The sequence below is a fragment of the Acanthisitta chloris genome, unplaced genomic scaffold (assembly GCF_000695815.1).
Source record: "Acanthisitta chloris isolate BGI_N310 unplaced genomic scaffold, ASM69581v1 scaffold8260, whole genome shotgun sequence".
NCBI classification, from domain to species: domain Eukaryota; kingdom Metazoa; phylum Chordata; class Aves; order Passeriformes; family Acanthisittidae; genus Acanthisitta; species Acanthisitta chloris.
In genome coordinates, this window is record NW_008649868.1 from 11891 (window position 1) to 23959 (window position 12069).

General features: G+C 36.2%; 1 protein-coding gene across 1 annotated transcript in view; it reads left to right on the plus strand.

Annotated features, from left to right (window-relative positions):
* PCM1 (pericentriolar material 1) overlaps nucleotides 1-12069 on the plus strand; it is a 36913-nt gene that overhangs the window by 8640 nt on the left and 16204 nt on the right. Inside the window, exons 7-20 of the mRNA XM_009075584.1 lie at nucleotides 401-617; nucleotides 1857-2040; nucleotides 2316-2492; nucleotides 3198-3355; nucleotides 3568-3782; nucleotides 5376-5527; nucleotides 5609-5738; nucleotides 6431-6565; nucleotides 7197-7387; nucleotides 7926-8120; nucleotides 9029-9251; nucleotides 9368-9513; nucleotides 10369-10562; nucleotides 11725-11905. Of these exons, the coding sequence (XP_009073832.1) occupies nucleotides 401-617; nucleotides 1857-2040; nucleotides 2316-2492; nucleotides 3198-3355; nucleotides 3568-3782; nucleotides 5376-5527; nucleotides 5609-5738; nucleotides 6431-6565; nucleotides 7197-7387; nucleotides 7926-8120; nucleotides 9029-9251; nucleotides 9368-9513; nucleotides 10369-10562; nucleotides 11725-11905 (2498 nt within the window). The remainder of the gene's footprint in view (nucleotides 1-400; nucleotides 618-1856; nucleotides 2041-2315; nucleotides 2493-3197; nucleotides 3356-3567; nucleotides 3783-5375; nucleotides 5528-5608; nucleotides 5739-6430; nucleotides 6566-7196; nucleotides 7388-7925; nucleotides 8121-9028; nucleotides 9252-9367; nucleotides 9514-10368; nucleotides 10563-11724; nucleotides 11906-12069) is intronic.

The following is a 12069-nucleotide window of genomic DNA, read 5'->3' on the forward strand; positions in this document are numbered from 1 at the left end:
TAGATCGCACTGGATAAGTTTTGCCATTATGAGTTTTTCTTATTCTGTTTCACAGTGCAGTTAAAGGTTTGTCTTGATCATTTGTGTGCATTTGCTGATGGAGTAATCAGAGTTCCCCCAAATTGAAAACTCAGCATCTTTATATTGTGTTTCACAAATTTCCATGAAAGTCTCCCAGAGAAGTAGTTTCTACATTGCAATGTAATTATTTATTAACTCTATATAATAGGGCTATCACTAGAGTGTTTTCAGTTTATTTTCCTTTGTAATGTTCTTTGTTCTGGTGTTGATTCTGGTGTTGAGCCTAGCAAACCTAAAGAGGGCTTTTTATTTCTTACAATTTCTTTATCTTTCTTCTTAGTACATAGTTTTCGTTTTAAAACAAAATTACTCTTTTTAGACACAATCTGTGCCAGACAATAGAAGACAAGCAGAAAGTCTTTCACTTACCAGAGAGATTTCACAAAGCAGGAACTCTTCAATGTCTGAACACCAGTCAGATGAGAAGGCACAGCTTTTCAACAAGATGCGAATGTTGCAGGGTAAAAAGCAAAAGATGGACAAACTGTTAGGAGAACTTCATACACTTCGTGACCAACATCTAAATAACTCCTCCTGTAAGTAAATACAGGCAGAATTGTATTTTTTCCAACAATATAACTTTTTTAATGTGCATGTTTGTAACATGGTCTTTCAGTTTGCAGCTGGTTAATGAAATGCAGTGATAAAGCTGTGCTGGGGCAATGTTAATGTAAATGTTTTTTAATGCTGTATAAGTTTCTGGCTTAATGAAGAACTCCAGAAGTAATGATGATGAGTGTCTTCTCTACTAGCACTTTGGTTTATAACATCAAAGTTGACTAATGTGAGGACGTGATGATGGTTTTTTTTTTTCTCAAAGGCTTGTCTGCTTGTCTCCACATGTGCCTTGTGGAGAACTTGAGCTTTCTGTATATTTGTCACATACCTCTGCATTTATGTACTCAGCACTTCATACATGGTAGCTCTATGGCACTGTTGGGTTTGCTTGTCCTCTGTCAAAAGGTTTTCTCATGTACTGGTCACAGGGACTTCAGTCATAGGCCATTTCAGAGGACCTTAACTGTCTGAATGGACTAGAGTTTTGGCCTGTTCTTTATCAGGCTTTGTCCCCTCCTTAAAGGCTTTGTGTGGGCCTACATGCTGCTCTCTGTTTCTGGAAATGCATTGTATTGGTGAAGTTTGTCCTGTAGCTGGAAACGTCTGAGGGGTGATCACAGCATATTCTGGTTAACATTAGGAAATGAGGCACTTGAAGCATGCTTCTGGAGAAGAACATGCTGATTTAATAGTTAGATTACTATACCCCCATTTTTCTACATGGGCTTAATGCGTATAATAGGAACATACTTGGATATGATTTCCTGTAGCTGGAAGAAGCATACGTTAAATTTATGTTCTATAGCATATGGACAAGAGAGCTTAGCAGAGGTGAAGAAATTGCTAAAGTTTTTCTTTTTATCATGATGAAATGTTAAATTAAAAAAAATAGTAATTCAGCCTTAAATGAACCCTTAAAAGAACTTGTTGGGCAGATTCACGGCACGAAAGCTTCCACGTCTAACATTTGCTAAAGCTGAAAGGGGCTAGCTCAAATCTTGTTTATTACATATTTATTACTCACTGCCTATTGGCATAGCATGCCATGGAACTTAAGAAAAAAGTTTTTGTTTTTCTAAAAAAAGGCATTATTAACTGCTCTTTTGTATGTTGGTAATATTTTCTGTAGTTATTTTAATTAATTCAGTTAAGCAGATTCCTTTTTGCAAATTGTTCTTACGAGCTGCATTTTCTTTCTGTAGTTTTTCCTCCTTCAGGTTCTCCTCAAAGGAGTATTGATCAAAGAAGTACAACTTCAGCTGCTTCTGGTCCTGCAGGCATAGTAACTGTGGTTAATGGTGAATTGAATAGCCTGGCGTCTGCTCCCTATCCTCCTGAATCCCTGGTGTCTCAAAATGAGAGTGAAGAGGATGACAATCTAAATCCAACAGAAAAGCTTCAGTAAGAGTTGTTTAATTTTTTTCATAATGTGCTTTAGCAATTTTGACTGTTACTTTTTTAATTAATTCTGTGTTACGAAGCCATTTCCATATTTTAATTTACTTAATTTAGTATTACAGACTATTTAGTAAATGGTTTAAGACAATTGAATGAGTTCAGAGCTTCAAACAGAAGGTGCTTACAGCTAGGAGACTGACAGTAAACTTCAAGAATTAAGTCTACATAGATGCTGTTAATATGGCAAAACATAAAACATTCTTTTTGTTTCACCTCAGGAAGCTAAATGAGGTTCGTAAGAGGCTGAACGAGTTACGCGAGTTAGTTCACTACTATGAGCAAACATCTGATATGATGACAGATGCTGTAAACGAAAACACTAAGGAGGAGGAAGAAACAGAAGAATCAGAAAGTGATTCTGAACATGAAGATCCACAGCCTGTTACAAATATTAGGTTGTGTTTTTTGTCATCCTAAATCTTTGTAGCTGAGTTGTTGCTTCAGGAAACCTGGAATAAATTATTTCAGTCAACCAGAAGTAACTTAAGTCTGTGCTTACATTAACTTGCCAAATTCTTTAATTCAACATAGCTGTGTTGCACAAATGTTTAATAATCATCTTGTCCTTTGTAGTTTATTTATGTGGGTTAGAGTGAATATTTAGAAAATCACTATAAGAGACTTCAAAAAATCTGTAATTCCTTTCAGTTTAAGCTGATTTATGTGTATGGAATTCCACTAGAAGGTTAACAGTCCTAGACTAGAGAATTGGAATAAAAATGAGCTTCAGTGTAGAGAGGCATTTACAGCTCTAGTCTGACAGGGCAACGAAGGATCTTCACCATGCAGAAATGAAGACTAATTTAGGTATGAATCGTATAAAGATTTTATAATACAGGCATATCTGGAAGGCCTCTTGCATTGTTGTGGATCTAGCAGGGGATAATTGATAGCTCTTCTAATCATTTAAAAAAAGCCCAATCTGTTGGAGAGATGATGATGAAAAATTGCAAATGTCTATAGTGATTTTTTTATGGAGTGGAGTTTTTTTTTATTTTAAGGGTCAGGACACATTGCTATAAAAGCTAGGTTAAAAAAAAGTAAAATTATCTCCATATCAGTACTTAAAAAGTTAACTTGAGTAATTTATTTTACCCTAGAAACCCTCAAGGAATCAGTAGTTGGAGTGAAATAAATAGCAACTCAAACATACAGTGTGGAACTAATAACAGAGATGGAAGACATCTTAATACAGACTGTGAAATAAACAACCGATCTGCTGCTAATATAAGGACTCTAAAAATGTCTTCTGCTATAGGTATGTTCTAAAATCTTCTAATCGTTTTATTTCTTATTGCAAATAACTCTGATGGCCCCACAGAATTTGGGAGAACCTTGTTTGATGAGCAAAATGTTCAAGAGTCTAATCATTAAGCTGATATTTTTCTAATGTGCAGTACTTACACTGGACTTCAGACAGTCAATAATGTGTCTTGGTACTCTTTTGTTTCCTCCTCTCCCTGCTTCCAGACTGTCATAATAGGGAGAAGGACAAAGACCTCGATCTACCCCAAGGTGAAGATGATGAAGTGGAAGAAGATAGAGTTAGTGAAGATTCCGCATCTAGTCACAGAAGCAGCCTGGGTGATGCTGCTGGAGATGCTGAGTTTGAGCAGAAGTTCAACAGGCTTATGGCAGCAAAGCAGAAACTCAGACAGTTACAAAACCTTGCTGCTATGGTGCAGGTATTTTATAACTATAAACTTATGCACAAACTTGTAACATCATTATTTCATGTACTGTATAACTTTAATAGGGAAAACCACTCTGCCCAGTGTAATGTTTAAAGTGCTTGTTGTTAGGCTGGAGAAGAAGAGATACTGCTTGATGTTTCTGTAGTTCAAATCAGGAATTTTCTTGGGGGGTGCCAACCTAACAGAAGAATGGCCTTAGTATTTAACCTTAGCACTGGATTGGAAAATATGAACCAAGAAGTCTAGTACTTTGAAAAGAACACTGATTTTCATTTTTAAAATGATAGTGAATATTCAGCAGGTTTAGGTTTTTGAACCCTAGGTTTTAAGGCAGCGTTCAATCAGTGAAGAAAAATGTTTTGCATTAAAATCGTTGGGTGTTGGAACAGGTTTGACTTGGGGTGTTTTGGCTTGGGGGCAGTGTTTTTTGTTTATTTTAGAGTTTTGAGTGGCAACTATGAATTGAAAGTCCTTTTAATTTAGGGTATCTCATTGCTAATTTAGTGATGCTGAAAATAAAAGCACAAGTTCATAGATGTAATTTCCCTTCAGAATGCTCACATTTGAGCATGATCTAATGTAATGTCTGTATACTGACTACACATAGGTGTATCAGAAAAGTAAAGGCATTATGTGAGAATTTTAAAATCAATCTCAGTTAGAACATAGGTTTTACAGTAGCAACAGGATAAACACGATACTGTTATTTCAAGGTTATACTCCTATCAAAAATTTCTCAGTATCTAAGTCTTGGTTTTTATCATTACTATAGACATATTAACTGTACAGTGGTGTAAATTAGAATTAGAGATGAAACAGCAGCTTCCTTGATAAGTGGCACATAAATGGCATGTCTTCAATCTTCATATTTACAAGGCCTATATTGTATGTATGTACTCAGCAAAGGTACTGCAGGTCTGTGAGCTATGCCATACTTGGCTACTGCTGGGGATAATGATTCTTTCCTGTTCATCAGAGTCTGTATGAAGAATGATCCTCTTGGAAAACAAAAGCAGCAGTGGTTACAGCATTCATATTTTCAGTTTCAGAACTGAAAATGCAGAAACGGTGAAAAAAAAGTGGAGTAGAGAACTATGTAGAAGACTTTCTCTAAAATTTTTTTAGAGATTTTTAGATGTAACTTTCAAGAGTATTTTTGTTACTATTTTGATTTATTAACAGTAATATTTAAGTTCATGACTGCAGTGATTAAGCAGCCTTGTTTGCCTCGGTCTCCTTGTATTCCTCTTTTCACCTCCCTCTTTGTTTCTTGAGATGCTCATTTGTTTCTGTCCACTGAATCACAGGCAAGTGGTTAATGCTTCTAGAATGAGACAAACTGCCTTGCATTTATAGTGGAAGTTTCCACAGTGGGAACTTTATAACTTTAAATTCTCTCATTAACTTAATTTTTCTGAAAATCATAATGCCATGGTGATGATGACTTCTCAGTTCATGATTTGAACTACAGATAAAGCTATTCAGACTGCTTCAGTTTGAAAAAATTAGTCTGACAGACTAAACTTGTTACATTTTGTGTATCCATTTGAAAATAGCCTAACTGCCTTTCTGACATTCTTTCAGGATGATGATCCAGAATTGCAGGGAACAATTGCAAGTGCATCTAATATTGGTGACTTGTTGGGTGAGATGGAAGAGATAAAGCAACAGCCAAACAATGTTCGAGCTGGTACCAACAAGCTGAAAAAGGATGCGCGACTAAATGAGAAAGCAAGGTATACCTTTGTCAAAGGATGGTAGAGTCCTGCCTTAGGCAACTTCTTGTCAAGTAATATGTGGATAACTTATCTACACAGAGAGAAGTTTTATGAGGCTAAACTTCAGCAGCAGCAGCGGGAGCTTAAGCAGTTACAAGAAGAAAGAAGAAAACTGATTGAAATTCAAGAAAAAATTCAAGTGCTACAGAAAGCTTGTCCTGACCTTCAGGTAGGTGGAATGTATTTCTTTGCATTCTTAATGTGTCGAGCGATGAAACAAAATATCTTGCACACCATTTTTTCCCTATAAAAATGGGAAAAAACTTAAAAGTGGTAATACTTGTGTATTGTAAGCAGGTGGACTTTTGAACCTTGAGAAGAGCTCTGCCTATATCATTCACTGTTCTTGCTCAGTGATTGCTGTGTCAAGCTCTAATTTCACTGTAGCTTGTCCTCAAAAGTCTTCAAAGAGAACCTTCTATCTTATTTCAGCCTAAATTTTGTCTGTCCATGCATACCAGTCCCTGCTTCTTCACTTCTCTTAGTAGTCATTTGGTGGTGTTTTGAAACTATACTTGTCTTGTACACATGATCAACACTTTGTTGTATTCAAACTTAACTGCAGTGCTGTACTGTGTTTCATGCTCTTTGAAGATTAACTTCTTTCTATGAAGTAAGCAGTAAGTTATCAACATTATGCATCTGCAGCATTATATATTATATTGCATATTTTTTTTGATTCCTAGCTAAGTTCCAAAATAAGTGGCCTTGATTCAAAAATGCTTTTTCCCAGAATACTGAATTTTTTAATTTAATTTTTTCATTTAATTTCATAAAGCCTCAGCTGTGTTGAGTTTTAGCTGCAGGTTAAGTTTCAGAAAGCTATTATACTCTATTTTGCAAATTTGCTTTCTCTTTCAGTTGTCAGCTGGCCTGGGTAACTGCCCAGCAAATAGACAGACTTCACAAGCAACATCAACTCCAGCCATGAATGAGTGTAACACAGCTGGCAAGCCTTTATTTGAGTGTGATGAATCTGTACCAGTAGGCAATGAGGTACTTCAGGCTTTGTATTCTGTGACTTAAAAAAGGTTTAAAAAAGAAAGAGGTTCTAGGTGACATGGACACGTTTTTAAGTACTTGGCTTGGGGAATGGAGTAGTAACCATTTTAACAAAACATGTATAATTTCTTTGGTTCATTTCTGGGAAGAATGAAATACTGAGCTGAACTGTCAAGACACTTTTCCCCAGATACACCAGTTGCTTTCAAATATTAATGTGAAAGTTGAGTGAATTTTGAATTTTTACTGTGAACATTTGATAGTGTATACCATGGGCATTGTCATCCATGAAGAAGATGATGGAAGTATTTGAAACCTGTTTAACCTTCTATGCATCTTCCTTCCCTTCCATGAAATACTGAGCTGAACTGTCAAGACACTTTTCCCCAGATACACCAGTTGCTTTCAAATATTAATGTGAAAGTTGAGTGAATTTTGAATTTTTACTGTGAACATTTGATAGTGTATACCATGGGCATTGTCATCCATGAAGAAGATGATGGAAGTATTTGAAACCTGTTTAACCTTCTATGCATCTTCCTTCCCTTCCCTTCCCAATATTACTTACTCTTTCTGAAAATTATGCTAGCATTATATTCTAATCCTTCCATTTTACTGCAAGCAGTTATGGTCTGAGATGAGAAGACATGAGATTTTAAGAGAAGAATTACGGCAGAGAAGAAAGCAGCTTGAGGCTTTAATGGCTGAAGATCAGAGGAGGAGAGAGCTGGCAGAAACAATATCTACTGTTGCTGCATCTGTTAAAAGTGAAGGATCAGAAGCTCAGTGTACACCACAGCAGAGTAGGACTGAAAAGTAAGAGCACAAGTCATTCTGTGTTAATCAGTGGGTGCTTCTGTTGTTTTGTGAGATGTCAGTGTTGGGGCAGTTTCCTGTGTTCTTCTGAGCACTGAATGTGATGATATAACAGAGCAGAATTTATTTCTTGACTTCAGAAGTGACTGTTGGTTGGCAACTTGCCAGTTTTATGGGTTTTCCCAGTGTTTTTGGTCTCCCCTGTTCTACAAATGGGGAAAAATCACTTGAGGAGAAGAAAATGTGTGGAAAATGCAAAATTATAAGAGTAATTTTTCTTAATTTCTTCCCCATTTTTAATATAGTAATTTTCCAAACAATAAGTAATTTCATTTAACTGTCCCAGTATTAGAAGAATACAAGTTTCATTTTGCACAGCTGAGATAATATTTAAAGTAATTTTGGTGCAGCTTGATTAACTGCAGATAGACAGAGATGTAATTGTCAACAGATTATTTTAATAATTTCTCAGAAAATTAAAAAATCCTTTTTTCCCAAACATCCCTCTTCTCCCTCCACCTCTCCCAATGTTCACTAGGACAATGGCTACCTGGGGAGGTTCTACCCAGTGTGCACTGGAGGAAGAGAATGGAGATGAAGATGGTTATCTCTCTGATGGAGTTGGTCAGGCAGAAGAGGAAGAAGATGCATCAAGTTTGAATGACAGTTTCTCTATTTGTCCCAATAACAACATACCAGAAAATGCCTATTTTGTTAAAGAAAACAAGGATAGGTTAGTGGTATTACTTGCTGATCTGAATCTTGTCAGAGTCTATTTGGAAGGGGGTGGAAGTAGCATTGCATTTAACTAAAAGGCATCCTTACACAGCAAAGGAAAATTTCTTTCTGCTTGCTTAGGAGCTGTAGTGGCACTTTATCTGGCTCACTGTAGCTGCAATGCATGTAACTGTTTATTTCTTCTGTTTTCAGTCTTATTAAATGTCTGTCATGGAGACCTCCAGTCATGTTGCAATAGCTGTTGATGGGCCTATATTTTTTGAATCAGCTTGAAAGATAACCTGTGTGAAATTTGTTCTGTTGTATAGATCAGTCCCTTCAAAAACAGTAGTTCAGAGAATTAAACTAACTCTGAATTTTTAACTTTTAAATTGTTGGCTTTTGTAGCTTTGAAAACTATGAATATTTTTAACACTTGTTTGCCTGATTGACTTCCTTAATAAGCTTTGTGTGACTAAATGAAAATGCCAGGTTAAAAGTTATGTATATATCTTCAATTATTTCTTCTGGTTTTGATGCCAAAGTAATTTTAGTAGGTAGTGGACTGCTAGTCAGGGGCTGGGCCTGGTAATTCTTAATGTATTATGTTGGTGGCTTGTGTTTTCACCTTGGCACGTTTCATATGGCTGTAATGGACAATACTAAAAACAGGATCCAGAAACATCCTTAGCAGTTCTTTTCTTGACAGTGATTGTCAGTTGGGAGGCTCTTGTTTTCCATTTGTTTGGGATAATGTTGGATTGACAAAACGGTGTAGGTGATTAGCTGATACTCTCAGATGGCCTGTGCCAAGCGAGTTGTTGGTATACAGCTGAAACCTAATTTGACTAATGGAAGTATCATTAGAAGAAGTTGTTTGAAATGTTGGATTTTGTCCTCATTCTTCATTTTTTCCCAACGCAGGTGGAAAAATTGCCGCCTTCTTTCAGCAGATGGGAATTACCGTCCAGTGTCTAAGGTCAGACAGCAGCAAAACATAAGTATGCGACGTCAGGAAAACCTTCGGTGGATGTCTGAACTTTCATATGTGGAAGAAAAGGAACAATGGCAAGAGCAGATCAATCAGTTGAAGAAACAGCATGAATTCAGTGTCAGCATTTGCCAAACTTTGATGCAGGATCAGCAGGTAGATATGAAGTTATTTTACTCTTCTTACTTTGCCATTTTTTTTTCTAAATCTTTCTAAAGCAGTAACTCCTGATTTTCTTAATTTGGTCACTGTTATGTGTTTTCTCTCCACAGACCCTCTCTTCTCTTCTGCAGACTTTGCTTACAGGCCCTTACAGTATGTTCCCAAATAATGTTGCCTCTTCTCAAGTACATCTTATTATGCATCAGTTAAACCAGTGTTACACTCAGCTGGCTTGGCAGCAGAATAATGTCCAAAGGTTTGTTGACTGTATTAGTGTTTAACTGTGGAATTTGAAATACTTCAGTAACAGAGATTTATTTTTTTCCCCATTGCTTTAACATCTTTGAGCAGGTTCTTTTTGAGTAATCTTCAGTGAAGAGAACCAGAAGTTGGCAGCTCTTCCAAAAATCTGTGATAGTTTTCTTTGGCTTTTTTGATGTAGGTTTTCTTTCCTTGAATATGCTTTTATGTCTGTAGTCTTTGCTAGGCTGCCTGGCAAGATTTTGGACTTTAATGGTAATAGAAAGATGGCAAAAAAGCATTTTGTCCTTTGTTTGCGTTATCAGTTAGAATTTATGCTTCTTAATGTTCCATTTGGATGTCCTACTTTTGCCTTCTGAACAATTATCTTTTTAAAGAAAAGATGTAATAGTAATTTTAATTCATTGCCTGAAAGTCCAAGCTCTTCATCTTTGTTTTGTATTTGGTAAGTGCTGTGTAGTTACTCTCCTACAATTGTTTTTAAATAATTTTAAACTGGTTTTGCAAATATTTTGCTCCTGTGGTTGCTTCTGTTTTAAGTTTCCATTTCAGCCTGCTTATTTCTTTACTATGTAGTCAATTTTTTGTTGTTCTTGCAAGGATGTTTAACCTCTGTATACAGGACCACTAGTACAGAGCAGTTGGGTTTAAATCTATTCCTGTCTGTCACTTGAGATTAAATAGAAGTGATTTTTTTTCTGAAGTTTTTTTTTAATTAGCTAAATGGAGCAGTTCTTACATACATGACATTGTGCAGGTGAAATAATGTCAATCTCAAAATACTTGAGTATAAGTTTAGAGTTCCCTTAGCATTTTTTCCCCCAAGTTGTTACTTTTCCTTGTTTTGCAGGTTGAAACAAATGTTAAATGATCTTATGCGCCAGCAAGAGCAACAGCAGTGTCAAGAGAAGCCATCAAGAAAGGAGAGAGGCAGTAGTGCACCTCCACCTCCATCTCCTATTTTCTGTCCATTCAACTTTCCTCCACAACCTGTGAACCTCTTTAATGTGCCAGGATTTACTAATTTTTCTTCCTTTGCCCCAGGTGAGTATTACTATAGGTGTGAAAAATAATTTCAAAAATTTCCAGTCCCTTATTTAATTGAAATCTTAATGTGAACTTGCTGAAACTCTGACCTTTCCTTTATATTGAAATGGTCTTACATAGTACTTGTATGAGTCGATATTATCCTAGAAGAAGTTTGGAAACATTTATTTCTGAACAATTGTGTATGTTTCCTTCAATATGAAAAGAAAGACGTTCTCAATATGAAGTTAGTTATAGTTGAAAATACTCCATAAAGTTAAGGTTTTAAACGTTCTTCATCCAACGCATGAAAAACAATATTTGAAGCTCTTACATACCTTCAGCAATCATTTCATAGTGTTTTAAGTGAACTGTCTAATTTCAAGTTGGCATCTGGTAATTTCTGTTTTTTTCTTAGAACTTCCAGCACTCATTTTTCTTTTAAATGCCTGTAAATGGAGTGTGTTACTAATTTTTTTTCCTGTCAGAGCCAGAGTAACTGTTGACTGGGATACAATGTTCCTAATATTATCAACTTTTGGTGTTGAATTTGAAACGGGTTAAAAAAAAGAAAAGTAGGTATTTTACTGTATAATTTGAAGTTGCCAAAACCATCTTGAAGTATTTCCTTTCAGGAAACAGGGCAATAGGCATAGACCTAGATTGTAGCTTTCAGGTTCTAAAGTCTGTTTTCTGTTTAAGAACGTGTTTTAAATTATATGGAACCTGCACAGCAGAATAGTTATGTTCAGTTTGCCACTGCCATAAAGAATCTGCTGTAAGTATAAGGATTGCGAATCTGTGACTTCTTTGGCCCTAGGAATGCTTCAGCTGTTGGAATTTGCTTGTCAGTTTGATGGTGATAGAAGTATTGATAAAGTCTTTGGGCAGACAGAACTCTGCCTTTTTTGGAACTGTTGTAATTTTTACTTTCACTTGTAGGAGCTCTTTAATGGGGTTTTTTTGAAGGACCTTCATCTCTCCACTGATGGGATTGTAGTATCCGGTAGTGTTCAAAACCTGCATTTAAGATAAATTCTGACTGTTATGGTGCTTTCAGGACAAAATCAGTTCCTGCTTACTTCCCCACTGTATTTTTGCTTCATAATTTTATATCTCAAATGTGACTTTCATTACACAAGTGAGGTAGGATCTTCTGACTCTCTTGTTTACTTTGTAGGTATTAACTACAATCCGGTGTTCCCTTCTGGTTTTGGAGATTTTGTACACAATGTTTCCCCACACAGCAGTGAGCAGCAGGAGCAACATCCTCTAGATCGTAATACCCCTGGGAAAACTGAGTATATGGCCTTCCCCAAGCCTTTTGAAAGCAGTTCCTCTAATGGAGCAGAAAACCAAAGGTATTTAATGTCAAAGTGCAGCTCTCCATTAATCACTTTTCCTCCTTCTCCCCTCCCTTTTCTGGGACTTGTGGAAATTCATTGAGGGAATTTATGGTTATAGAGTTACAATATAAGGTGTACTTTTGCAGCTTTCAGTTTAATTTCTTGTCTGTCTTTTCCAG